The sequence below is a fragment of the Scyliorhinus torazame genome, chromosome 21 (assembly GCF_047496885.1).
Source record: "Scyliorhinus torazame isolate Kashiwa2021f chromosome 21, sScyTor2.1, whole genome shotgun sequence".
In the NCBI taxonomy this organism is placed as follows: Eukaryota; Metazoa; Chordata; class Chondrichthyes; order Carcharhiniformes; family Scyliorhinidae; genus Scyliorhinus; species Scyliorhinus torazame.
Window position 1 is genome coordinate 45,366,062 of NC_092727.1, and position 27,712 is coordinate 45,393,773.

Below are 27,712 nucleotides of genomic sequence, written 5' to 3' on the forward strand. Positions count from 1 at the left end.
AGAGGGATAGGGGACCTACCGCTGAGGAGGGCGGAGAGGAGTTTTCGGTATCTGGGGATACAGGTGGCCAGAAGTTGGGGGGCCCTACATAAACTGAATTTGACGAGGTTGGTGGAGCAAATGGAGGAGGATTTTAAAAGATGGGACATGCTCCCGCTCTCGCTGGCGGGTAGGGTGCAGTCGGTCAAAATGGTGGTCCTTCCGAGGTTTTTGTTCGTGTTTCAGTGCCTCCCCATCGTGATCACCAAGGGCTTTTTCAAGAAAGTAGGTAGGAGTATTATGGGGTATGTGTGGGCAAATAAGACACCGAGGGTTAGAAGAGGGTTTTTGGAACGCAACAGGGACCGAGGAGGGTTGGCTTTACCAAACCTAGAGAGTTACTATTGGGCAGCAAACGTGGCGATTATCCGCAAGTGGGTCATGGAGGGAGAGGGGGCGGCATGGAAGAGGATGGAGATGGCGTCCTGTAAAGGAACGAGCCTGGGGGCGTTGGTAACGGCACCGCTGCCACTCTCGCCGACAAAACACACCACAGACCCGGTGGTGGCAGCAAGGCTAAGGATCTGGGGCCAGTGGAGAAGGCACAGGGGTGCAATGGGAGCATCGGTGTGGTCCCCGATCAGGGGTAACCACCGGTTTGTCCCGGGGAAGATGCACGGGGGGTTCCAAGGCTGGCATCGGGCGGGGATTAGAAGAATGGGGGACCTGTTCATTGCGAGCCTCGGGGCACTGGAGGAGAAATTTGAGTTACCCCCGGGAAACGCATTTAGGTATATGCAGGTGAGGGCTTTTGTGAGGCAACAGGTGAGGGAATTTCCGTTGCTCCCGGCACAAGAAGTTCAAGATAGGGCGATCTCGGGGTATGGGTCGGGGAGGACAAGGTGTCGGAAATATACCAAGAGATGAAAGAAGAGGGGGAAGTGCTAGTAGAAGAATTGAAAGGTAAATGGGAGGAGGAGCTGGGGGAGGAGATTGAGGAAGGGCTATGGGCTGATGCCCTGGGTAGGGTTAATACCTCCTCCTCGTGTGCCAGGCTCAGTCTGATACAATTTAAGGTGGTTCACAGAGCGCATTTGACGAGGGCGAGGCTGAGTAGGTTCTTTGGAGTAGAGGATAGATGTGAAAGATGTTCAGGGGGCCCGGCGAACCATGTCCATATGTTTTGGTCATGCCCGGCATTGGAGGGGTTCTGGAGAGGAGTGGCGGGAGTAATATCCCAGGTGGTGAAAGTCCGGGTCAAGCCAAGCTGGGGGCTAGCAATATTTGGAGTAGTGGGTGAGCCGGGAGTGCAGGAGGCGAAAGAGGCCGGCATTCTGACCTTTGCGTCCCTCGTAGCCCGGCGAAGGGTCTTGCTATTGTGAAAGGAGGCGAAGCCCCCTAGCCTGGAGGCCTGGATAAACGACATGGCGGGGTTCATAAAATTGGAGAGAATTAAGTTCGCTTTGAGAGGATCTGCACAAGGGTTCTACAGGCGGTGGCAACCGTTCCTAGAATATCTCGCGGAGCGTTAGAGGAAGGTCAGTCAGCAGCAGCAGCAACCCTGGGACATGGAGGGTGGGGGAAACTGGCACGAATGGCCGAGAGCCAGTGTATAAAGCTATGTAAATATACCATCTTGCCATGTATCTATCTTGCTCAGGGAGAATTTGCGTTGTTTTGTTACGGGGGGGGGGGATATTTCCACTTGCAGGGAAAATTAGAACCAGAGGACACAATCTCAGACTAAAGGCACGATTCTTTAAAACAGAGATGAGGAGGAATTTCTTGAGCCAGAGGGTGGTGAATCTTTGTAACCCTTTGCCGCAGAAGGTTTTGGAGGCCAAATCACTGAGTGTCTTTAAGACAGAGATAGATAGGTTCTTGATTAATAAGGGGATCAGGGGTTATGGGAAGAAGGCAGGAGAATGGGGATGAGAAAAATATCAGCCGTGATTGAATGGCGGAGCAGACTCGATGGGCCGAGTGGCCTAATTCGGCTCCTATGTCTTATGGTCTATGTAGGAATTCTATGGTTCTATGACATAATGAATTTAAGTTAAGAGGACAATTTCAATTCGGGAGGGGATCACTGCCCAGACGGAGCTCTCTTCTGAGTCCCCTGTAATTCTCAAAGTTATGGGGAAATTGAGCATGGTGTAAAGCAGGCGGATAATCCAATCTTGTCATCTCCCCGCTGGGCAAGTTGAAACCATCCCACAATTTCAAATGCCAAGTTCCCCTCGCCACACCAGTGTCTGAAAGAGAAATGGCAGGTTAATGTTAAGGGCATTTCCTGAACCTCTGGCTGTTCTGACAAAGACACAAATCTCATAACAGGGGCTGTTGGACCTGCTGAGTAATCCCATTATGACAGTCTGTGACCTCACATATATCTCATGGGAAACCTAACACACATTCTGAGTGTCTGTTAACTTGCCGCTATCAGCGAGTCCTCTTGTTGGAATTGCAATGAAAACAACTCAAATATTAAAATATTTCTCAATTAGTAGAAGCCTTGGGTTTTGTTCCGCCTGGCCCATCAGTACTGAAGGTAGCCAATTCATTAACACTTGCCGAAGGATGATTGAGGTGTGTTCTCAACGATGAACATTAATCAGGAAGTGGACCAGATCTGGTTTCACTTATTTTCTGAAAACAATCTTACATTGCAAATGTATGAAATTATCAACAGATCTTTTAAATTTTCTCAGTCTAGAAAGATTTCGGTTGTGAAGTTTCAGTTCATGAATCTCTAAAAGCCTGAATATAAATGAGCGAGACCTCCCTTCTCACACTATCTGAATGTGACACCTCTTGTGGCAGTGTGACACCACAGTAACAGGTTGCCCTGGTAACAAGCTGCAACTGTTTGGCGAGAATATAAAGAGGAGATGTGATTAACGTTGGCAGGGATTAGGAAGTTAGAGATTTCAACAAAATGGTTCAAACAGAGAGCCAATCAAAGAAGAGCAACTTAATCAGGAGAATTCTCTTCTATTTCATTAGGCTCTGCAAGCTCTCAGAAAACAAGGCCGAAGAGGAGTGAGTGACGTGTGTTAAAGTTCATTGTTGAAGCATGAAATTATCCAGAATAGTATCTGTATTTCCCATCCATGACTATTATTCTGTTCTCTTCACCCCTTCACTTTCCAGTCCGCCTTTGACAAAACTATTCGAGCTGTGTGACTCCTTTTCTTTAAATGAGCTAAAAAGGCAGGAGAAAGATAGGCATATGTTTCACCCACATTCCACAAAAAGGATATATGTGCCCTCTCTCCTCCAAGCACTATTAATGCCCTGGTGCTCTTTTCTAAGAAAGGAGGAGCCAGCATGGGGCAGCACGGTGGCACAGTGATTAGCGCTGCTGCCTCACAGTGCCAGGGACCCGGGTTCAATTCCGGACTTGGGTGACTGCCTGTGGAGTTTGTACATTCTCCCAATGTCTGCGTGGCTTCCTCGGATGCTCCGATTTCCGCCCACAATCCATGATTGTACACAAGTGGTGAGTGTCTATCGTGCAGATACAGAGCAAACTGAACTAAATTTACAAGATTTAAGTCGACAGATTCAGTCTTTGTGGCGGGCGACAAATTCTTGTCGATCGCCTCAGAGGTGGAGGGGGTGACGCCGGCACCTGGACAGGCGGGATTGCTGCTACGTCGGTGGTCTCATGGAGAGGTGGGATCGCTGCCAAATCGGTAGCCTCGTGGTGCGAGATGTCCGGAGGAGGCATGATGACATGCGGAGAAGTACGGCCAGGCGGTGGGCAGGGAACTTTACGTAGCGCCTCCCTGTTGCACTGTAGAATGGAGCCATCAGCCATTTGGACAACGAAGGACCTGGGGGCAGCCTGCCTAATGACAATAGCTAGGGTTGACCAACCTCCCTCAGGCAACTGGACGCGAACAACAGCGTCTGGAGCCAGCGCAGGTAGATCCTTGGCATGAGCATCATACGTGATCTTCTGCTGGTCCCTGGATCGCTGCACTATCTGCAGCACCGTAAGGCGGTCAAGGCCTGGAACATGGATGGTTGGAACAGTCCTCAGGTTGCGGTTCATGAGCAGCTGCGTCGGAGACAAACCAGTCAACAGAGGGGTTACCCTGTATGCCAACAGCGCCAGGTTGAAGTCCAAGGCTGAGTCTGCAGCCTTGCACAGCAACCGCTTGACAATATGGACACCTTTTTCGGCCTTCCCGTTTGATTGCGGGTAATGGGGACTGGATGTGATGTGACTGAAGTGGTAGGATCGTGCAAAGTCAGACCACTCTTGGCTGTAGAAACATGGGCCATTGTCACTCATTACTGTGAGTGGTATGCTGTGCCTGGCAAACGTCTCTTTGCAGGCTTTAATCACTGACTTGGACGTGAGGTCAACACTTTCGTAGCTGGAGAAGTAGTCGACCAAGAGCACGTAATCACGCCCATTTGCGTAAAAGAGGTCTATCCCCACCTTGGACCACGGAGAAGTCACAATCTCGTGCTGTTGCAGTGTTTCCTTGAGCTGAGCTGGTTGAAACTTCTGGCATGTTGAGCAGTTGAGGACCGTGTTGGCAATGTCCTGGCTGATGCCAAGCCAGTAGACTGCCTGCCGAGCCCTGCGTCGAAATTTTTCGACCCCAAGGTGACCCTCATGGATCTGTCTGAGCACCATGGCTTGCATGCTTTGGGGAATGACGATTCTATCTAGTTGAAGAAGGATCCTCTCGACAACCGTTAACTCGTCCTTAACGTTGAAGAACTGGGGGCACTGCCCCTTTTGCCAGCCATGGGCAAGGTGTTGCATCACGCGCTGCAGTAGAGGATCTTTGGCAGTTTCTTCGCATATCTGGACAACTCGTTCATCAGTGCCTGGGAGGTTGCTGGCACACAACTGCACTTGTGCCTCGATGTGGTGAATGAAGTCGCCCGGTTCACATGGTATGATGATGGATCGGGATAGGGCATCCGCGACGATCAGCTCCTTGCCCAGTGTGGAGAGGAGTTTGAAATCATAATGGCGGAGACAAAGAAGAATTCACTGCAGCCTAGGTGTCATGTCATTTAAATTCTTCTGGATTATGTGGACTAAAGGCCTGTGGTCTGTTTCCACCGTGAACTTCGGCAGACCGTATATGTAGTCATGAAACTTGACTATTCCTGTCAGGAGACCCAGACACTCCTTTTCAATCTGGGCATACCGTTGTTCGGTCGGAGTCATGGCGCTGGAGGCATATGCCACTGGAGCCCAGGACGAGGAATCGTCTCGCTGGAGGAACACCGCCCCAATGCCGTCCTGGCTTGTGTCTGTGGATATCTTGGTATCCTTGGTTGGGTCAAAGAACGCCAGTACTGGGGCTGTGGTGAGCTTCGCCTTCAGCTCAAGCCACTCCACTTGATGTGCAGGAAGCCACTGGAACACTGTCAACTTTTTAACGAGATGCCGGAGGGCCGTGGTGTGGGATGCCATGTTGGGAATGAATTTTCCGAGAACATTTACCATCCCGAGGAAGCGGAGGACCGCCTTTTTGTCCTCTGGTGTCTTCATGGCATTGATTGCCAGCACCTTGTCGGCGTCAGGTTGTACACCTTGCTGTGAAATGTGGTCACCTAAAAACTTGATAGCGGACCGCCCAAACGAGCATTTGGCCCTGTTGAGCTGGAGGCCATTTTCATGAATCCTCTGGAAAACCTGTTTGAGGCGAGCAATGTGATCTTCGGGTGTCGTGCACCAGATGATCGCGTCGTCCACGTAGACTCGCACCCCCTCAATGCCCTCCATCATTTGCTCCATTATGCGATGAAATACTTCGGAAGCTGAGATGATACCAAAAGGCATGCGGTTGTAGCAATACCTGCCGAACGGAGTGTTAAAAGTGCACAGCTTCCGACTGGACCTGTCCAGCTGAATTTGCCAGAAGCCACGGGAGGCGTCCAGCTTGGTAAAGAATTTGGCATGAGCCATCTCACAGGTCAATTCTTCACGCTTTGGGATCGGGTAATGCTCTCGCATGATGTTCCGATTCAGGTCTTTGGGATCAATGCAAATGCGGAGTTCGCCAGAGGGTTTCTTGACACAGACCATGGAGCTGACCCAGTCTTTTGGTTCCGTGACCTTTGAGATGATGCCCTGGTCTTGGAGCTCTCGTAGCTGCATTTTCAGACAATCCTTGAGAGGAGCCGGCACCCAGCGTGGTGCATGGATGACTGGGGTGGCATTCGGCTTGAGCAATATCTTGTAGCGATATGGGAGCGTGCCCATCCCATCAAAACACTGTGGTATTGTGTGAGAATGTTGTCTATCTCAGCCTGGAGATTCGCATTGGGCGAGGCCGTTGCTGGTGTCGAGGACATGGCATGAACTCGCTGTACCAGATTTAGGAGTTTGCATGCGCGAGCACCGAGCAGGGATGCCTTGTCAGGCCGGACGATCTTGAATCTCAACGTCGCCTTGATTGCCTTGTGAGAGACACCTAGCTGACACGACCCACTGGCAGCTATGGCATTACCATTGTAGTCAAGGAACTGGCAGGCTGGTGGAACAATGCTAGCTTGGTCTTGGATGCTGTCGAGGTCCGACTGTGATACGAGGTTCGCAGACGCGCCAGTGTCCAATTTAAATCGGATGTGAGACTGGTTGACTGTGATGACGGCACATCACTCGTCGTCAGGTCCACACTGAGGATCGAAAGGCGGTTCGCAGGCACGGTAGAGACCAACTCGCGTGTGGTGATGATGCCCACCCGAATTGGAGACTCGAGGCAGTCAGCATCGGGGTCCGTTGGGCAGTCTGGATCAGAAACCTGCATGCCTTGTTGTACGCAGCGGACATGTCTGCGCTGCAGCTGGGATCGCTGGCTGTTCGGTGGAACGGACCTGCAGAAGGCCGCGTAGTGGCCAGGCTTTCCACACTGTAGACATCGCCTTCCTTTGGCTGGACATTGCTGCTTTAAATGGGCGGAGCCACAATTCGGACACATCATGACGCTGACGTCAGCACATTCCGTGCGCCATCGCGCATGCGCAGTGCGGCCGGCCGACCTTCGCGCATGCGCCTCACGGTCTTCGGCCTCATCATCCACCCAGTCGTGGCGCGCATGTGTGGGGACCCGAGAAAAGCGCGCAAAACGGCCACTCTCCTCGGTGCTCAGGCCTTGCATTTCTGCTATGGCCTGCATCCTTTCTGACTCGTGGGAGGCCAGTTTTGCAGTTTCTGCCGCCCTGATGCGGGAGTAGCGATTTCTGGCATGCTCATGGACAACGCACGTTTCGATGGCGACAGAGAGGGTCAACTGTTTGATTTTGAGGAGCTGCTCCCGCAGGGAGTTGGACTGGACCCCGAAAACGATCTGATCCCGGATCATGGAATCAGTCGTCAAGTCATAATTACATGACCGCGATAGGATGCGGAGATGGGTCAAGAAGGACTGAAAAGGTTCATCCTTACCCTGAAGCCTCTGTTGGAAGATGTACCGTTCAAAGCGCTCATTCACCTCAATGTCGCAGTGGCTGTCGAATTTCAGCAGAACTGTCTTGAACTTTGTCTTGTCTTCGCCATCGGCAAACGTAAGCAAGTTATAGATGTGGATGGCTTGATCCCCCGCAGTCGACAGGAACAGCGCGATCTTTCTGGCATCTGATGCTGCCTCGAGGTCGGAGGCCTCGATGTACAGGAGGAATTTCTGTTTGAAGACTTTCCAGTTGGCACTGAGGTTGCCGGAGATCCGGAGTTGCGAAGGAGGCTGGAGGTTTTCCATGCCGCTGGATGGTTGCTTGCTGGTCGTTGCAGATGCACTCGAGGTAGGTACATTAGAATTAATAGCTCTCTGGTACCATGATGTGTTAAGTAAGTTGGTTCAACGTTAACTGCAACTGGTTGCAGTGAAACTAGAAACACGCTTCTGACACCGGAGATGGTCCAACACTATTTTATTGAACTTCCTGATTGCTGTACATAGTCTGCTGTGAATTGACACTCTATCAATCTAACTGATAACCTCCTACTGGCTTGACCAGACTAACTCTCTATCTCTTGGTGATAGTGCTCACTGGCTTGTGCACTCTTCCAATCTCAGTTGCTTTGTCCTGTATGAAGTGAAGTGTTGGGTGCTCTGAGATACAGATGAACCAACACGGTTGCGATTGGTACAACACAGTTTTATTCCTTTAAACTATTTATATAACAAACTTGGTACTCAGCATGTGGTGACTGTGTGAGTGTCTGGCTTTGAGATCCTTGCCCTGTGCCGTCTCCTGATGGACTGCCCAGGAAGTGTTGTGTTTCTTGTTTTGTACTGTGTATGTTCTTGTCTGTGATTGGCTGTCATGTTATGTGTGCTAATTGGTCCGTTGCTCTGTCTATCATTATGTATGTGTGTATGTGCTGTGATGTTCACTTGAATATCATGACATCCCCCCTTTTTTGCAAGATTATGTGCCTACGTGGTTATAAATAGAGATGTGTACTGAGTGCAGCTAAATGTGTGTGTGTGTAATAGTTACAGCATGTACATGGGGCTTAACTATATACAAGGGGCGATGTCGGGTGTGAAATACTAACGAGGTTATACCATTAAAAAAAACGTGGAAATGTGGAACGATAAAACGAATGCCTGTAACGAGAAGAACATAGACATGGTAAAACAGTGGTTGCATGAGTTCAACGTGTAAACAGTCTCATAAGTCCAGTCTAGTAGGTGGGCGACAAATTCGGGTTGACCGCCTCAAGGGTGGGTCAGGAACCACCGGCTGAGGTGCGGGCCTGGCCACGGGCGGCGACGGAAGGGGCATGGTAGCAGGCAGCTCCACGAAGTCGCTATCATGAACCACAGGAGGACACGGCGTGGAAGTAGGCGAAGAGCCCGGCAATTGCGCCTACGCACGGGTCTATCAGGCATGCGTACCAGGAACGAGCGGGGAGCCATGCGTCAGAGAACTTCGGCAGGTGCTGACCAGCCACCTTCTGGTAGGTGGATGCGGACGTCGTCTCCAGGGACCAGGGCAGGATCAGTTGCCCGCGTGTCAACTGGCGACCGCGCTGCAGTTGCATCCTATGCAGTACCAGAGCATGGTCTATTGTTGTTGCCAGGATGGAAGGCACAGTGGTCCTGAGGGCGCGACCCATCAGCAGCTGTGCTGATGAGAGACCAGTGGCTAGTGGGGCCGAGCGAAAGGCCTGCAGGGCTAGGTAGAAGTCCGACCCGGCAGCAGCAGCCTTGCAGAGGAGCCGCTTGGCAATGTGAACGCCCTTCTCCGCCTTTTCATTTGACTGGGGGTGTAGAGGGCTGGACATCACGTGTGTGAAGCCATACGAAGCCGCAAACAATGACCATTCCTGGCTGGCGAAACAGGGCCCATGACAGTCATCGGAATGCCGTGGCGAGCAAAGGTGTCTTTGCAGGCCCTGATGACAGCAGACGACGTCAAATCGTGCAGGCGTATGACTTCTGGGTTGTTGGAGAAGTAGTCAACTATGATGACATAGTCCCTGCCGAGCGCGTGAAACAGGTCCACACCCACCTTCGCCCAGGGGGACGTCACCAGCTCATGGGGCAAAAGCATTTCAGGAGGTTGCGCCGGCTGAAACCTTTGGCAGGTTGTACAGTTGAGCACCATGTTGGCAATATCGTCACTGATGCCCGGCCAGTATACCGCCTCTCGGGCCCTCCGTCTGCACTTCTCAACCCCCAAGTGGCCTTCGTGTAGTTGGTCGAGAACCAGCTTGCGCATGCTGTGCGGAATCACAATCCGGTCCAGCTTCAGAAGGACGCCATCAATGACTGCCAGGTCGTCTCGGACATTGTAGAACTGCGGGCACTGCCCTTTGAGCCACCCTCCCGTCATGTGGCGCATCACACGCTGTTGAAGGGGGACGGCCGCAGTCTCTCGCTGAATACGGGCCAGACTGGAGTCGTCAGCTGGCAGATTTGCTGATGTGAAAGCCACCTGTGCCTCGACCTGACATACGAACCCCTCTGCATCTGGAGGCGTGCTCACTGCTCTGGAATAGGGCATCCGCAACGATGAGGTCCTTCCCTGGAGTGTAGACCAGCTGGAAGTCGTACCTCCTGAGTTTAAGTAGGATGCGCTGGAGGCGAGGGGTCATCTCGTTCAGGTCCTTGTTTATCATACTGACCAGGGGGCGGTGGTCAATTTCGACAGTGAACCGGGGAAGACCATATAAGTAATCGTGGAACTTGTCTAAACCGGTTAGCAAGCCCAGGCACTCCTTTTCGATCTGCGCGTAGCGCTGCTCTGTGGGGGTCATGGCTCGCGATGCATAGGCAACTGGGGCCCATGACGCCGTGTCATCCTGCTGCAGGAGCATTGCTCCAATGCCGGATTGGCTGGCATTAGTCGAGATTTTGGTGGCACGAGCCGTGTCAAAGAACGCCAATACCGGTGCAGTGGTGAGTCTGAGTTTGAGCTCCTCCCATTCCAGCTGGTGTGTGTGTTGCCACTGGAACTCTGTGGACTTTTTGACGAGGTGGCGCAGAGACTTCGTGTGGGAGGAAAGGTTGGGAATGAACTTCCCCAGGAAGTTGACCATGTCAAGGAAGCGTAGCACTGCTTTCTTGTCGGCCGGCTGCGGCATGGCTGTGATGGCGCTCACCTTGTCTGCAACCGGACGGACCCGTGACCGGGAAATAAGGTCCCCCAGGAACTTCAGCTCGGTTTGGCCAAAGGAACACTTGGCTCGGTTGAGGCGCAGGCCGTTTTCCCGTATGCGGGCAAAAACGCATTGGAGACGATATATGTGCTCCTGTGGTGTGGTGGACCAGATGATGACGTCGTCCACATATACGCGCACCCCTTCGATGCCATCCATCATCTGCTCCATGATCCTATGAAAGACCTCGATGCCGAGATGATGCCGAATGGCATCCGGTTGTAGCAGAACCTGCCGAAAGGGGTGTTGAAGGTGCATAGCTTTCGGCTGGAGGGATCGAGTTGGATCTGCCAAAACCCCTTAGAAGCATCCAGTTTCGTAAATATTTTCGCCTGGGCCATTTCACTGGTGATCTCCTCCCGTTTGGGTATGGGATAATGTTCCCTCATGATATTATTATTGAGGTCTCTGGGGTCAATACAGATGCGGAGCTCGCCGGAGGGCTTCTTGACACACACCATGGAGCTGACCCACAGCATGGGCTCCGTGAACCTGGATAGGACCCCTTGGTCCTGGAGATGCTGCAGCTGCTGCTTGAGGCGGTCTTTAAGTGGCGGAGGAACCCTGCGAGGTGCGTGAATGACCGGGATGGCATCCGGTTTGAGGCAAATTCGGTAGGTGTATGGCAGTGTTCCCATGCCCTCGAATGCCTCCTGGTTGTGGGCGAGGAGCGATTGGAGCTGTGCGTTGAACTCTGCATCCGGGAAGTCAAATGTGCTGTCTGGAGAGAGAGAGTGGACCCATTGCACGAGGTGGAGAGCCTTGCATGCCTGTGCGCCCAGCAGGGAGTCCTTCGATGAGCCGACTATCTTGAACGAGAGTGTGGCCGTGTGTGTGCTGTGTGTCACCTGGAGCTGGCAGGATCCCATAGCTGGGATAACGTTCCCGTTGTAGTCGACCATCCTGCACCGGGCCGGCCGGATTGGTGGTCTGATCTTCATGGCGTAGAAGGCGGAACATGGTATGAGGTTGGCGGAGGCCAGGTGAAAAGTGATCGGCGATCGGTTGACCGTCAGGGTGGCACACCAGTCATCACCCGGATTGATTGTGTTGACCCAGTTCCCATCAATGACCGCAACCCGGAAGGCATCTTGGTCATCGGTTTGGATGTCGTAATGTGGAGGCTGAATGGTCCGCACGTTCCGGCGAGGTTGTCGGAGATGCGGAAGATCAACAGGTTGAGCTGCTCGACAGTAAGCAGCGTAGTGGCCCACCTTGCTACAGCGTAGGCATTGTCGGGTTTTTGTGGGACATTGCCCTTTTAAATGTGCAGCTCCACAGTTGCTGCACGCCGTGACGTCATGGCGTTCGTTACGCCACTGCGCGTGCGCAGTTCGGTTTTGCGTCAAGCGCGCCTGCGCATCACGGCCCTCATTGTTGCCGTAGGTTTTGGCGCGCACAAGCGCGGGAAGTCTCGAAAAGTGCACGAAACGGCCGCCCTCGTCCGGGCCACGGGTCGGGAGAAACTCGATCGCCTGGACCCGTTCGGCCTTGTGGGGCACCTGGCTCGCTGATCCGGTCGCCTAGGACCCCCTCCGCGCCGATTCGGTCGCCTGAAATTGGGCATAGCGACTAGTCGCGTTCTCGTGCAGGACACAGGCTTCAACTGCAGATGCTAAGGTCAGGCCTTTTATTTTTAGAAGCTGCTGGCGTAGGCTGCCGGAGGCAACCCCAAAAACGATCTGGTCCTGGATCATGGACTCTGAGGTGGTGTCGTAACCGCAGGACTGCGCGAGTATGCGGAGATGCGTAAGGAATGACTGAAAGAGCTCATCCTTACCTTGCAGGCGCTGCTGGAAATCATACCTCTCAAAGCTCTCGTTGACCTCAACGTTGAAGTGTTGGTCGAGCTTGAGGAGGACCGTGCCATATTTAGATTTGTCCTCGCCTTCCGCGAACACCAGGGAGTTGTATACATGGATGGCGTGCTGACCTGCGGTAGTGAGTAGGATGGCGATCTTCCTTTTGTCCGAGGCGCCCTGTTTTTCGTTGGCTTCCATAAAGAGTTCGAAACGTTGCTTGAACAGCGTCCAATTTATGCCAAGGTTTCCAGCGACTTGCAACGGCTGGTGTGTGTTGACGGTGTCCATGGCGCAGGATGGCAGATTTGTGGGTAGGTTTTGATTCACTTCTGGTACCATGGAGTGTTGGGTGCTCTGAGATACAGATGAAACAACACGGTTGCAATTGGTACAACGCAGTTTTATTCCTTTAAACTATTTATATAACAAACTTGGTACTCAGCACGCGGTGACTGTGTGAGTGTCTGGCTTTGAGGTCCCTGCCCTGTGCCGTCTCCTGATGGACTGCCCAGGAAGTGTTGTGTTTCTTGTTTTGTACTGTGTATGCTCTTGTCTGTGATTGGCTGGCGTGTTATGTGTGCTAATTGGTCCGTTGCTCTGTCTATCATTATGTATGTGCGTATGTGCTGTGATGTTCACTTGAATATCGTGACACTGTAGAGAGAGGGAGAGTCTTAATGCCCTGTGTGCTTTATAGTGGTGGTATCCTGTCTGGCGATTGGTTGTTATATGTCGTGTGTGTTCATTGGTTATCCTGTGGGTCAATCACTGCCTGTCTGCATCTCATAATATACATGAGTGGATATTATGACACCCCCCGATGCCCTGTCCCGAGGTACATGTGCCAGCGCACAAGTGAACCGACTCCGGACCCTGCACGACGATCTCTGTCACCCAGGGGTCACCCTCTTTTATCACCAGAGACTGCCAGCTCTGCGTGTAGTGTAAACCGCACTTCTACCCGCCAGACCGTGCGCGCCTGGTGAAGGCCGCCTGCCTGTCTGAACACCTCAGCGTGGACTTCAAAGGGCCCCTCCCCTCAACCGACCGCAACATGTATTTTCTCAATGTGGTTGACGAATATTCCAGGTTCCCCTTCGCCATCCCATGCCCCAATATGACGTCTGCCACCGTCATCAAAGCCCTCAACACATCTTCGCTCTGTTCGGTTTCCCCGCCTACGTCCTCAGCGACCAGGGATCCTTATTTATGAGCGAGGAGCTGCGCCAGTACCTGTTCAACAGGGGCATTGCCTCGAGCAGGATGACCAGCTACAACCCCCGGGGAAACGAGCAGGTGGAGCAGGAGAATGGGACGGTCTGGGAGGCCGTCCAGCTGGCCCTACGGTCCAGAAATCTCCCGGCCTCCCGCTGGCAGGAGGTCCTCCCCAACACACTTCACTCCATTCGGTCGCTCCTGTGCACGGCGACTAATGAAACCCCCCATGAGCGTCTCTTTGCCTTCCCCAGGAAGTCCACCTCTGGGGTTTCGCTCCCAACGTGGCTGGCAGCTCCAGGACCCGTTCTCCTCCGCAAGCACGTGCGGCTCCTCAAGGCGGACTCGTTTGCTGAGAGGGTACAGCTATTCCACGCAAACCCGCAGTACGCCTACGTAGCGTAGCCCGACGGCCGCCAAGACACAGTCTGCCTCAGGGACCTGGCACCAGCTGGGTCCCCACACACCGCTCCCTCTGCCCTGGCGCCACTCTCCCTTCCCCCAGCGCACCCCACCACAGTCCCCGCTCCAGGACAATCCGTCCTCCCCTTGGTCCCACCTAGGGATGAAGAGGATTTCGACACGCTCCCGGAGTCACCGACGACCGAGCCGACGCCTGACTCGCCACCAGCACTGCGGCATTCTCAACGACGGATCAAGGCGCCCGACCGTCTAAATTTGTAACCTTCTCTGAAATTTTAATGACAACCTGTATGTAAATAGTTTTCCACCACCCCCACTGGACTCATTTTTAACAGGGGGTGAATGTGGTAATCACCACTGTTGTATTATATTGTATATACTGCAATGCATACGAGGGTATTACAGTAAGGCCCCTGTACTACAGGTATGGGGGTAGATCCCTGCCTGCTGGCTCCGCCCAGTAGGCGGAGTATAAATGTGTGTGCTCTCTGAACTGCAGCCATTTTAGCAGCAGCTGTAGGAGGCCATACATCTCTGTGTAATAACGCGTCGATTACTCTCTGCTCTCGTCTCGTCGTAATTGATAGTGCATCAGATGGTGAGGTGAAATGGCAAGTGACAGGAAACCTTGGGTCCTGCTTGCGGATCGACCGAAGGTGTTCTGCAAAGCGGTTACCCAGTCTTCCTTTAGTCTCTCCAATGTAGAGTAGACCGCATTGGGAGCGGTGCATGCAATCGACCAGGTTGAAGGAGGTGCACGTGGAGTGCTGTCTCACTTGAAAAGAGTGTTTAGGATCTTGAATGGTGAGGTGGGAGGAGATAAAGGGGTAGGTTTTGCACCTTCTATGATTGCATGGAAAGGTACCTTAAGAAGAGGATGATGTGTTGGAGGTAATGGAGGAGTGGACCAGAGTATCCTGGAGGGAACAGTCCCTGTAGAATGCTGACAGGGGGAATGAAGGGAAGATGTGGTTGGTGGTGGCAGTATGCTGGAGTTGGTGGAACTGGCGGAGTATGATCCCTTGAATGCAAAGGCTGGTGCAGCACTTCCAACAGTGGGGTGGGGGGAAATTTTGGCTAAAGGGCTTGTGGGCATCCTGAGGCCGTTAAAGGAGCTACATAAATGCAATTCCTCCCGCAATTTCCAAAGCTTTGAAATTAACCCCCCCCCCCACCAGAGACTTTGGGTTTCACCGAATCATGACTTCCAGATCAATTTTGTCTCTTTCCCTCCACAGTATTGTTATGAGCCTTGTCCCTTCTACCTAGTGTTCTGCAATGGAAAGGTTTTCAAAGGCTTTGGCCAGCAGTAGTGGGCAATGTCTGCTGCAGTGATATCAGAATGGAATCGGTACAGTTTATTTTTAAAAATAACTGCTTTGATGCATTTCCCCGATTTCACCATTTGTGGTCATGTCTTCTCTAAAATGTCATCCCTAAACGTCGGCATTCTCGCTCCTCCTCGATGTTAAACAGGTGAAAACTTTTTACCAAATTAGGCAGCCGAAAACACTGGGCTCGACCGTCCGGCCTTGTTACACACGTGCTCAAGCGTAACGAGGCCAGCGAATAGCGGGAATAGCGCGTAGGCGAAATCGGAATCTTGCCGTAGCGTGGCGAGAAACCAATTATCACCACTTAAGCCCCATTTCCGTACATTAATGAGAGCTACCCCAGACCAGTGGCTTCCTGTCATTCACCGGCTTCCCCAGCAAGTTCTCACGCTGGCACCAGTTAGTCCTCCTTTTGAAAAGTGAGATCCAGCAGATCCAACTGCTGTCCCGCCTGGAGGTTTCTTCTTTTTCCTAAAATAAATGTAGAGCACCCAATTCATTTTTCCAATTAAGGGGCAATTTAGCGTGGCCAATCCACCTAACCTGCTCATCTTTTGTGTTGTGGGGGCGAAACCCACGCAAACACAGCGAGAATGTGCAAACTCCACACGGACAGTGACCCAGAGCCCGGATCGAACCTGGGACCTCGGTGCTGTGAGGCAGCAGTGCTAACCACTGTGCCACCGTGCTGCCCTCCGCTTAGGGTTTCTGCCTCCACCTGATGTGCAGAAGCAGCAGTGTGGTGCTCCCCAGATTGTGCACCACAAGCCTGACCACTAACATTTCCCACCGAGGTGCGCGTATCTGCGCTGGTGAAGGCGGGGTGACAGCTGTGATCGTGTCTTCCTCGGGGCTTCCCTCTGAGGTGGTCGCGTGGGAGGCTGGAGGCGGTGTCACCTGGGATGGACCGGCGCCGTCAGCTGGAGGACCTGTGGGAGAATGGACATGTGGTCAGTGGGAGGAGGGATGGGTCAGTCAGGAAGGCAACAACAACTCACGTTTGACAGGTCCTCCGGGTGGAGCCCGGTGGTTCCTCACCTCAGCGGCATCCGCCAGCCTCCGTGTGGGTGACCTCCCTGTCCTCGGCCACCCCGGTCACCTCCAGGGCCCGCTCCTCGAAGGAGGTGAGGATTCTCAAGTCTGGCACCCCGCCACCAGTGTGGGCCCTCTCCCAGGATTGTGGGAGGCTTTTCCTGCAGAAACAGTGAGAGGGTGTAGTTTGCCACATGCGTGGTTCACAGTGGTGGGTGTGACCGTGAGAATGAAGAGTTGGGGGAGGTTGAAGGGAGGGTGGGATGAAGGAAGGATTGGGGACCGCATGGAGAGCTGGGGCCGGGGTGAATTCTCACGTGGTGGGGGGGGGAGGTGGAAGGTCTTGGGGAGGGGGGGGGGAGGGATATTGGTGTCGACTCACTGGTGCTGCCCGGTGTGGGTCGTTGACATTTTTTGGCAGTGGAGTCCAGTCCTCCTTCTCACGCTCCCGCAGCTTACAGCCACTGGCTGTCTTGTTGCTCACTCTCCAAGGACTTCGGGGGAACAGAACATCTCTCCTGGCCTCCACTGCATCTAGGAACCTCCCCAGGTCTACATCCCTGAATCTTGGAGCTGGTCTCCTCGGCACCATTGTTGCAAGTTGACTGGAGCTGCCTTCACTAGTGCTGCTCAAGTGCTGCTGAACCTTGTTAGTGGGAGGCTGGCGAGCGCGGCTCCTGCGAATTGGCTGGCGAGCCTTCATTTGAGCCCTGGGGTCTCGTTAAGTGAACCAATTAACGTTGAATAGCCTCGGCGGCCTCGCTGGTCTGTGCGCTGGAAAGCTCGCGGCAGTTCCCGCTTTCTACAACACTTAGAAATCTTTCTGAAGAATCGCGTCCAATAACATTTGCATTTAAATAGCAGCTTTAGTGGAGAAAGCCATACCAAGCTGCTTCACAGAGGGCCGATCAACAAAATGGACACCAAGTCAAGGATGGAGACACTAGGAGAGGGGACTGAAGGATCTTGAAGAAGGAGGAGGGGAGGTGGCGAGGGAGAAAGTTGTAGTGAGTAATTTCAAGAGCTTCGGACCAAGGCATCTGAGGAATTGAAGAATCAGGGCGGAGGAGTTCAGTGAAGGTGGAGCTGTAGGATAGGTCGAATTTACAGAGATAGCGAAGAATGAGGCGTCTAAATGATTTGAACATAGATTGAGAATTTCATGGTTCACACTTTTGGAGACTGGGAGCCATGAGTGTCTATAAGAAAATGTTTGGGGGGGGGGGGGGTAGTGGTAATGGCTCAGCTTGAGTTAGGATATGGACAATGAGGAATTGGAGATTTCACAGGTTGGAGAATAGGATGTTTTTCAATTAACATTGAAACAGATATTGGAGGTGACAAAGTGGTGGATGATCCTTCCTGCAGCAAATCAACCAATGTAGGAGCAGAGATAGTTGTTGGTGTAATGGAGGTGGAGGTAGATGGTCTTTCTGCTGAAGAGCGTACAGGATAGGGAGGTCAGTTCCAGGTCAATTAGGACCTTTAGTGAACAGTTTGTTGTTGGTGTTGGGGATAGAATTCCCAGGCAGAGTCGATGACAGGGGTAGAAGATGATGGCACCAGTCTTCCCAATGTTTAACTAAATAATACTGTGGCTCATCCAAGATTGAATGTCAGAAGGACAGTAGGTCCTGAAAGAGGTAATGAAGGGATCAAGAGGACGGTGGTGATGTAAAACTGGGAGTATTTGCATAGCGGGCTGGTTTAGCACAGTGGACTAAATAACTGGTTTGTAATGCAGAACAAGGCAGCAGCGCGGGTTCAATTCCCATACCGGCCTCCCCAAACAGACGCTGGAATATGGCGACTAGGAGCTTTTCACAGTAACTTCACTGAAGCCTACTTGTAACAATAAGGGATTATGAAAAGGGAATAAGACATATGAAATGCTGAGATGCAGATGACATAGACATAAAATTTACAGTGCAGAAAGAGGGCATTCGGCCCATCGAGTCTGCACCGGCCCATGGAAAGATCACCTTACCTAAGCCCACACCTCCACCCCATAACCCAGGAACCCCATCTAACCTTTTTGGACACTAAGGGCAATTTAGCGTGGCCAATCCACCTAACCCGCACATCTTTGGACTGTGGGAGGAAACCGGAGCACCCGAAGGAAACCCACGCAGACACGGGGAGAACGTGCAGACTCCACACAGACAGTGACCCAAGCCGGGAATCGAACCTGGGACTTCGGAACTATGAAGTAACTGAGAAAGTAGTGGGGGGGTCAAGGAAGGAACTTTGGAGACTCTCCGAGTAACAGTATAGGGGTGGGAAGAGAAACCATTGCCCCAGCAATCATCTGAATACATTCAATATTTAGAATGTTCACGTATTTAATGAGGATGTTTCTGTTGGCTTGGAACCAAACAATGCAGGGCCTGGAGGTACCAGGATTCCCTCATCTGTACTGAGATAGTAGCTCCCATCCAGGTCAATGTCAGGGACACTATATGAGCCTCATATCTGAAAGAGAAGTGGAGTGGAACAACAACCCGCACACTACCCCACAGACCCCAGCAGCGAGGTTCCCTTTGAGCTCAGCTATGCTGTCTCCTGAATGGAAAATGCAGGCATGATAGCAGGAGGCCATTCTTTTTTTTTTAAATTTAGATTACCCAATTCATTTTTTCCAATTAAGGGGCAATTTAGTGTGCTCAATCCACCTAGCCTGCACATCTTTGGGTTGTGGGGGCGAAACCCACGCAAACACGGGGAGAATGTGCAAACTCCACACGGACAGTGACCCAGAGCCGGGATTGAACCTGGGACCTCGGCGCCGTGAGGCAGCAGGGCTAACCCACTGCGCCACCGTGCTGCCGCACGAGGCCATTCTTTATCTCAGTCAATGATAAATAATCAGAGTCCTAAGAAAAAAATAATAGTCCTATTTTTGGTGAGTGTGTGCTTTGAGTTCCTTTTAATCCAAGTCTTCTTTCTTGCAGCTCCAATGATTACTTGAAGCTTGTAGACAAGTTGAGAGAGACCAAATTAACTGCCCTCCAGATGCCGATCTGCGTTGGTTGTGCAAAGTCTCACATCAATCAATACCTGTTGCCGTGTGAGCACATTGTGTGCGAGACCTGCTTCATTGAGAAAGACCAGGAGGACAACATCAGCTTGAAGTGCCCACAGTGCCAGACGGAATATTTCATCAACTGGCATAGCCAGCAAGATCCCCAAAACATCTATTCAGCTGTGAACACTGAGGCACGACGCACACAGCAGATAGACCATCAGTTCAAAGATACAAAGAAGAGGGAGCCTGCCAATAAGAACTGCCTTGAGAGCTCCAACTGCCACCCCGACGGTTTTAGGCCCAACACAAATCATTCTGGGAAAAGCCCAAAGCCATTGCCCCCCCTCAGTTGGTCACCGACACACAGTGGGAAGCATTGGAAGAGGCACCCCTTAAATCCATTCTCCAGCATGAATCAGTACCAGGTTTTGGGCACAGTGGCTGATCCTCAGGAGTGCCAAGAGTCTGGGGATCACAACAGCAAGTTTCTCCCTAAAGCTCCACCACAGGAAGGTAGGGAATCTGATCCCAGCACCTTGCTGATTGAGAATGCAGAGTTACTGGGTCAAAGCAAACAGAAATGCTGAGCCAGATATTACCGCCTTTTTCAGCGAATGATCAGTATTACATCACATATTACCAGGATGTAAAGATAATTGAATAAATGTTTATTGCTCAATGGCCTCTTCTTTGGATCCTGTTCAAACTGTTCACCATCATGAGATTCTGAAGAGCAATTGGGGATGGCTAATGATTGTTGGCGTCGTTGGTTATGCGTACATCCTGAGAATTAATTACAAATATTATCAACGTATCTTTCTTTTCAGTATTGCTCAAAAGCATATTCAGTAGTTGAGACTAAACTAGGTTTATGAGGCGTCCCCAGTACAGAGGCAAAGGTCAAGCAAAAAGACAGCTATTTTTGAAAAGTTGAATAAGCTCTGAAACTCGGAGTTCGTTTTCCTTCCATCGCCCATACCCAAGTGTGGAGTTTCACCCATGGGGAGCACATGTCAGCAAATCATTTGCTTACTTTTCTATTCATTACGTTCTCCTAGCTGTAAAGGGTTTACACCGCTCGGGCACTTTCTGGAAGTTTATCCATATATACCTTAATTATTCACCTTCATTTAAACGGAGTGCCAGAGGGTCCAGGAGAATTCTGCTCTGCCTAGACTGAATAGTTTTGTGGAGTTTCAGACCAAGTGGGGTTAAAGCAAGCACTCATATAGAAGTCATCGCACACAACGTTTTTGTGCTGCAATGTTGCCCCTTGTTCCTGCAATAATCTCTCAAATATAATGTTAGCAACAACGTACATTGATATAGCACCTTTAACATAAATAAATGTTCCACAGCACTTCGCAGAAGCATTAGAAAGAAATAGTTGACATTGAGTCACGTACGGGCAGATGGCCAAAGGTTTGGTAAGTAGGTATCTCAAAGAAGGAATGAGAGGTACAGAGAGATGGAGAAGTTCAAAGAATTAATTCCGAAGGCAGGGTTTGTCAAACTGCGTGTCGCGAACGTGGATGGGTCATGGGCGGGTGGTGGGAGGCTTGCAGAGCGACCAGTCGCAGGGTTCCAGATTGCGGGAGAAGCGCTCAACGGCTGCCACTGGCTTATAAGAATGCTGGTCACAACCAGTTTTTAAATTGAGAATGCAGGCCGCGACTGGCCTTTTAATGCGAACAATGGAACCTTCTCACCAGAAGTGACGCAGAGAGCAGGTCACATCATGCTGTTAGGTGAATTGGATGTTCTAAATTCTCCCTCTGTGTACCCGAACATGCGCCAGAATGTGGCCACTAAGGGCTTTTCACAGTAACTTCATTGCAGCGTTAATGTAAGCTTACTTGTGATAATAAAGATTGTTATTATGAGTGGGCGGCGTGGTGGTATAGTGGGTAACACTGTTGCCTCACAGCACCAGGGACCCGGGTTCAATGCCAACCTCGGGTCACTGTCTGTGTGGAGTCTGCACCTTCTCCCTGTGTTTGCGTAGGTTTTCTTTGGGTTCTCCGGTTTCCTCCCACAGTCCAAAGATGTGCAGGTTAGGTGGATTGGCCATGATAAATTGCCCCTTAGTGTCCAAAGCTTGGGTGAGGTTATGGGGTTAAAGGATAGGATGGGGATAGGGGAGTGGGCCTAGATGGGGTGCTCTTGCAATGTAGACTCGATGGGCCGAATGGCTGCCTCCTGCACTGTCGGGATTCTATGATATCCTGGAGGAGATGAGAGAGAGAGGGAGGGTTAGAGCCTTAAAATGTTTAGTGACTTCAATCTGTCACCCTTCTTAGTCTCATTTTCCATTTGTCACCATTATCTACCAGTTTTAATCCATTTCTATCTTAAAGATCACACTTGGAAAACCTTTTCGTCTATTATCTGACCGTTACCATCCATTTTGAAGGTTGGGCCTACTTTTGATGCCTGTCCGAGGCGTTTTCTTTTGAAATCTCAATACAATCCAAATAACTTGTTTCTTTAACAAAAGAAAGGAAGGGATTTTCAGATGAACCAGTTACGAGAGCTATGAGATTAGGTATAACTCCTGGAACTCCCTCACGAACTGCGCTATGGGTGTAACTTCGCCCCAGGGACTGCAGCGGTTCAAGAACATGGCTCACAACCACCTTCTCAGTCGCAATTAGGGATGGACAAAAGATGCTGTTCATTCAGCAATGCCCACGTCCTGGAAATGAATGTGATGAATGGTTACTGTACCCTCAACACCATGTAGGTGATGCCCCTTTAAGACCGGGTTTGGAACCCTGGGGGACTCCGGCGCCCACTCAGTAAGCACTCGTCTCTGTAGCTGGCTAGTTCTCTGCTTATTAAAGCCTTCATTTACCATTCCACACACTCGTGTCGTTATTGAGGGTACTACAATGAATTTTTTTAAATTAACGTCATCTGAATTTGTTGATAGTGTGACAGAGGTAACGTACACATCGCTTTTACTGTGCTGGGATATGAAGAGACCGATAAATAGAGGCAGAAACATTGAGATAGTATATAAGCTTCTCCTTCCTCAACTAGAGTGCTTTTCTTCAGGTGCCTTAAACCCATGGGGCGGCACGGCAGCACAGTGGTTAGCTCTGTGGCTTCACAGCTCCAGGGCCCCAGGTTTGATTCCCGGCTTGGGCCACTGTCTGTGCGGAGTCTGCACGTACTCCCCGTGTCTGCGTGGGTTTCCTCCGGGTGCTCCGGTCTCCTCCCACAATCCAAAGAGATGCAGGTTAGGTGATTGGCCATGTTAAATTGCCCTTAGTGTCCAAAAAGTTGGGGAGGGCTTACTGGGTTACGGGGATAGGGTGGAAGTGTGGGCTTAAGTAGGGTGATCTTTCCAAGAGTCGGTGCAGACTCGATGGGCCAAATGGCCCCCTTCTGCACTGTAAATTCTATGTTCAATTAAATATTTGTTTAAAACAAGGAAGTTAAGACAGTCAAGAGGATTCTGATTATTATAGTTCCGGTGCCATCAATTGGTGCTTCAGATCCACCCACTCGTCTTGGTGGCGTGGCTTCCAGTCAAACTCCGTGTCCTTCCTTATCACTTGTCGTAACCGGTCTCTTCCACCTTTACTGGCATTTGAGATCAGGCATGTAATCATCATCATTTATCACTAGGTGGCACTTGAAGCTCATTTATAGGAACTGCAGCTAGCCATTTTTTGAAGTACAAGCTGAATTGGTTCAATAATGTAGCTACCAGCAGAATACAAATAACGGTGCTGGTTTGATTGGACACCCTTTCCTCCCAACAGATACTGAACCTCATCTGCTAATATGCCCATTCCCATCTCAGCCTTTCCTTTGCTGGCATCCTCATCTGACCCTGCGCTTTATTGTTCTTTGTTCTTTAGGGTTTTGGCCAAGGGTGGTATCATGATCGGTACAGACTTGGCGGGCCGAAGGGCCTGCTCCTGTGCTGTATTGTTCTTTGTTCTATTCATACATTTATTAGCTCCAGACTTGACCATTAACATTGTTCACCCGGCTAGTCTCTCACCTTCCAGCCTTCAGCCAAAACTCACAGCAAGGCCATTCATCCATCATCCCAGTGCACCTTGATTGGTTCCTGGTCCATGAACAGTTGAATTTTAAAATGCTCATCCACGTGTTCACAACCCTGTATGGTCTCCCACTCCCCCCTACCCCTAAAACTTCTGTAATTTCCTCCAGCTCCATTATACTCCAAAGAACTCTGCATTCCTACAACTTTACCCTGCCGTTACTGGCTGCGTAATCTATTGCCTAGGGCCTTGAGTTCTTGAATTTCCTCCCTAAACCCATCTGCCTTTCCAACTCTTATTTAAAACGCCACCTCTTTGACAGGTATTTGGCCACCTGTCCTAATGTCTCCTCTGTTGTCAATGTTGCAGCTGCCTTCAAGCACCTTGCGATGTTTTACTACAAAGGGCACTATACAAATGCAAATTGCTGTCTCTTCAGTCAACTTCGATGACCGATCCAAAGAAGTGAATGAGAAAATCCAATGTAAACTCAATGGAAACGCGAGGGTGCAGTGTATCCACCCCTGTGCAATTTGTCATCCATTACGGTCAAATATCAAGCCCAAACTCAAGGTCTCAGCTCAGGCATGCAGATGGTCATTTAGATGGAATACAGGTGGACAACGGGAAATCTCTAAAAACAACAATGCCTCAGGAAAATTAGAGTCTTTGCAAAACAGGGAAGAAAACCGGTGATGGAGGGGAATACAAAATCTCAGCTCGCCTCTTGCTGAGTTTTCGCCTATTAGAGAAAGCTTTCTATTAGAGAAAGCTTTAAAAGACACTTTGAAGGGCAGCACGGTAACGCAGTGTTTAGCACTCCACTCTCACGGCACCGAGGTCCCAGGTTCAATCCCGGCTCTGGGTCACTGTCCGTGTGGAGTTTGCACATTCTCCCCGTGTTTGAGTGGGGTTCGCCCCCACAAGGCAAAGATGTGCAGGATAGGTGAATTGAACACGCTAAATTGCCCCTTAATTGGAAAAAATGAATTGGGCTCTCTAAATTTATTTTAAAAAAGACACTTTGGGATTCGGATACCCAAATCTCCGGGTGTAGGCGAAGATGAAGAAAGCTGCAAAAGTGCAAATGGGGTCCTGGATTTTATAAAGGTAAAGAGCGATGCAAAACATTGGTTATATTCGCCCCATTCATCAGAAGAGATATTGAAGGGATATCAAGGGTGCAGAGAAGATTCACTAAGGTAGTATCAGGATAGAAGGCTTAGGGCAGTGGTTCCCAACTGGTGTGCCGTGAAGACTCCCCCAAATGTGCAGCGAGAAGAGACTCAAAAAGATTCAAATGGAATTAAACTAAAACTAACTTTCCTCTTCACCTCTGTGAGTGGCATCTCCAAGACATAATGAATCTTGGGTCTCCCGATTGTGGGAAAGAGCCACACAGGCATGGTTTAGATTTTTACGCTAATCAGTGTTGTGGGCTTGACCAGCGGGACATGGAGCTGGAGACAAAGATCCCATGCACCTGGACAAAAAGCAAAAACTCAAAAAGGGTTCAAAATCCCTGGTGAAACGAGCAAGACCGGGAGAGGTTTAAAAAATGAGAGAGAGAAGGCGAAGGTAAAAAATGGTTACATGTAGGGAAAGAAGACAGAGAACATAGGAGATATGTCTAAAATTTGTTTTTACAGTTATCGAGGTGTGCCATGACATATAAAAAGTTGGGAACCACTGGCTTAGGGACTGAGGACAATGAGGCACATTTCATCACATAAGTCCCAGACATTGAATGCAGGCAACATGTTTAATGTGCAGAACATTAAAACCAAGGCCCGCTTATCTCCTCACTTACGAACAGCATGCAGGCACTTGCCCTGAGGAATTCTGGTTGAATTTCACCCCTTGCCTAGCTCAAGGTCAACATGGCTCAAGTACAATGCCTCAATAGATATTCCAGCTGAGGTCAGCCAGTTCGAACAGACCTGGGGCCTGCTCAGCAATTTAGAGTGTCGGGGAGTTGTACATTTCCCAATGTTCTCACTGTAGAAATGGTCACAACTGTGAAAGTGCCCCATGGAGCACAATCAGAAAGAACAGATCCAACACAGAAGTCATTTCCTCTTGCACTGCAGGGAGTTTATGCCCAGCTGACATTGGGATGGTTAGAATGAAAGAACCTTATTTATATAGCAGCTCCCAAAGACTTTGTAAACAATTAATGCTTTTGAGGTCAGATCTCTATACTGTAGGAAACATTGCAGCTATTTTTACACAGCTGGATTTCACAAACGGAAATGATTTGTTGAGTTAATAATCTGCGATGCAGATCAATGACCACTAAAGCGAGGTTGTAGTCCAACAGAAGGCTATAATAAGCTAGATGTTTCCCCCAGCAGCTCAGGTACAGAATGAGGGCTGCTGGGGCAGCATGGGTTCTTATACCCCGCCTATCAGGGCGGAGCTATTATACACTCTAGCCAATAGCAAGCATACAGGTTCTACCAATGGTGCTTTAACCTCTCAGGTACCGTAATACCTATAATACCACATTTACCCCCTGTAAAAAAAAGTCCGGCGGGGGTGGTGGCCAGAAACTACAAAACATAACAAGATGGTATAATTAGTTATGGAGGTACCGTAATACCTCCATACAGTGTTTAGTAACTATTTACAAGTCTGGTAGCTATGTACATTTGATGGTTTATATTTACAGAATACAGTTAAAATGAAGCAATCAGTCAATCGGGGGCCCTGGTCGTCCTCTGTGATCATTGGAGCCTCGGTGGTGACTCCGGTGGAGGCTCGGGCATCTGTGACTCCGGGAGTGTGGCTTCGATCTCCATGGCAGCTTCGTCACCTCTAGACGGCGCTGGTGGGGAAAACGGCTGACCTGGGAAGGGAGCGCCTGCGGGGGGCGTCGGTGGGTGGGGGGGGGCCTAGACGGGGGCGGCGGAAGGACCGATCCTCCTGTAAGGTGCTGCGGTGGAGGGGAGGGTGGGATTGGTGGCAGGAATGTGCGTGGAGTTCCGGCGGGCGCCAGGTCTCATAGGGAGACCGTATCCTGTCGGCCGTCAGGGTACACCACGTAGGCGTACTGGGGGTTAGCATGGAGCAGATGGACCCTCTCGACCAATGGGTCCGACTTGTGCGCCCGCACGTGTTTTCAGTACAGGATGGGTCCGGGAGCTGCCAGCCAGGTCGGGAGCGAGGTCCCCGAGGAGGACTTCCTGGGGAAGACAAGGAGACGTTCGTGAGGTGGCTGATTGGTGCTTGTACAAAGTAGTGACCGGATGGAGTGAAGGGCATCCGGGAGGACTTCTTGCCAGCGGGAGACTGGGAGGTTCCTGGACTGTAGGGCCAGTAGGACGGTCTTCCAGACCGTTCCGTTCTCCCTCTCTGCCTGTCCGTTACCCCAGGGGTTGTAACTGGTCGTCGTGCTCGAGGCGATGCCCTTGCTGAGCAGGAATTGACGCAGTTCGTCGCTCATAAAGGAGGACCCCCTATCACTGTGTATGTAAGCGGGGAACCCGAACAGTGCAAAGATGCTATGGAGGGCCTTGATGACGGTGGTGGCGGTCATGTCGGGGCAGGGGATGGCGAATGGGAACCGGGAGTACTCGTCAATCACGTTCAGGAAGTATGTGTTGCGGTCAGTGGAGGGGAGGGGGCCTTTGAAGTCCATGCTGAGGCGTTCAAAGGGACGGGAAGCCTTTATCAGGTGCGCTCTCTCTGGCCGTTAGAAGTGCGGTTTGCACTCCGCGCAGATTTGGCAGTCCCTGGTGGCAGTCCTGACCTCCTCGATGGAGTAGGGCAGGTTGCGGGTCTTGATGAAATGGAAAAAGCGAGTGACCCCCGGGTGGCAGAGGTCCTCGTGGAGGGCTCGGAGGCGGTCCACTTGTGCGGTGGCACATGTGCCGCGGGACAGGGCGTCAGGAGGCTCGTTTAGCTTCCCGGGACGATACAAGATCTCGTAGTTGTAGGTGGAGTGTTTGATCCTCCACCGCAAAATCTTGTCGTTTTTTATCTTGCCCCGCTGTGCATTATCGAACATGAAAGCAACCGACCATTGGTCAGTGAGGAGAGTGAATCTCCTGCCGGACAGGTAATGCCTCCAATGTCGCACAGCTTCTACTATGGCGTGGGCCTCCTTTTCGACTGAGGAGTGGCGGATTCTGGAAGCATGGAGGGTACGGGAGAAGAAGGCCATGGGTCTGCCCGCTTGGTTGAGGGTTGCCACCAGAGCTACGTCGAACGCATCGCTCTCGACCTGGAAGGGG

The 27,712-nt window shown here is 51.1% G+C and overlaps 1 protein-coding gene across 1 annotated transcript; it reads left to right on the forward strand.

Moving 5' to 3' along the window:
• Positions 1-2,870: 2,870 nt before the first annotated feature.
• On the forward strand, positions 2,871-20,137 carry LOC140397982 (uncharacterized). Its single transcript, XM_072486227.1, has 2 exons — positions 2,871-3,021; positions 19,385-20,137. The coding sequence occupies exons 1-2, from the start codon at positions 2,918-2,920 to the stop codon at positions 20,043-20,045; spliced, it is 765 nt and encodes a 254-aa protein (XP_072342328.1). The 5' UTR covers positions 2,871-2,917; the 3' UTR covers positions 20,046-20,137.
• The last annotated feature ends 7,575 nt before the right edge of the window (positions 20,138-27,712 follow it).

What these genes read in the sequence shown, in the direction of transcription:
- LOC140397982 (XM_072486227.1), top strand. Translation starts at nt 2,918, where the DNA reads ATGGTTCAAACAGAGAGCCAATCAAAGAAGAGCAACTTAATCAGGAGA. An exon ending in GAAAACAAGGCCGAAGAGGA is followed by an intron (nt 3,022 to 19,384) that starts GTGAGTGACGTG and finishes TCTTTCTTGCAG; the next exon opens with CTCCAATGATTACTTGAAGC.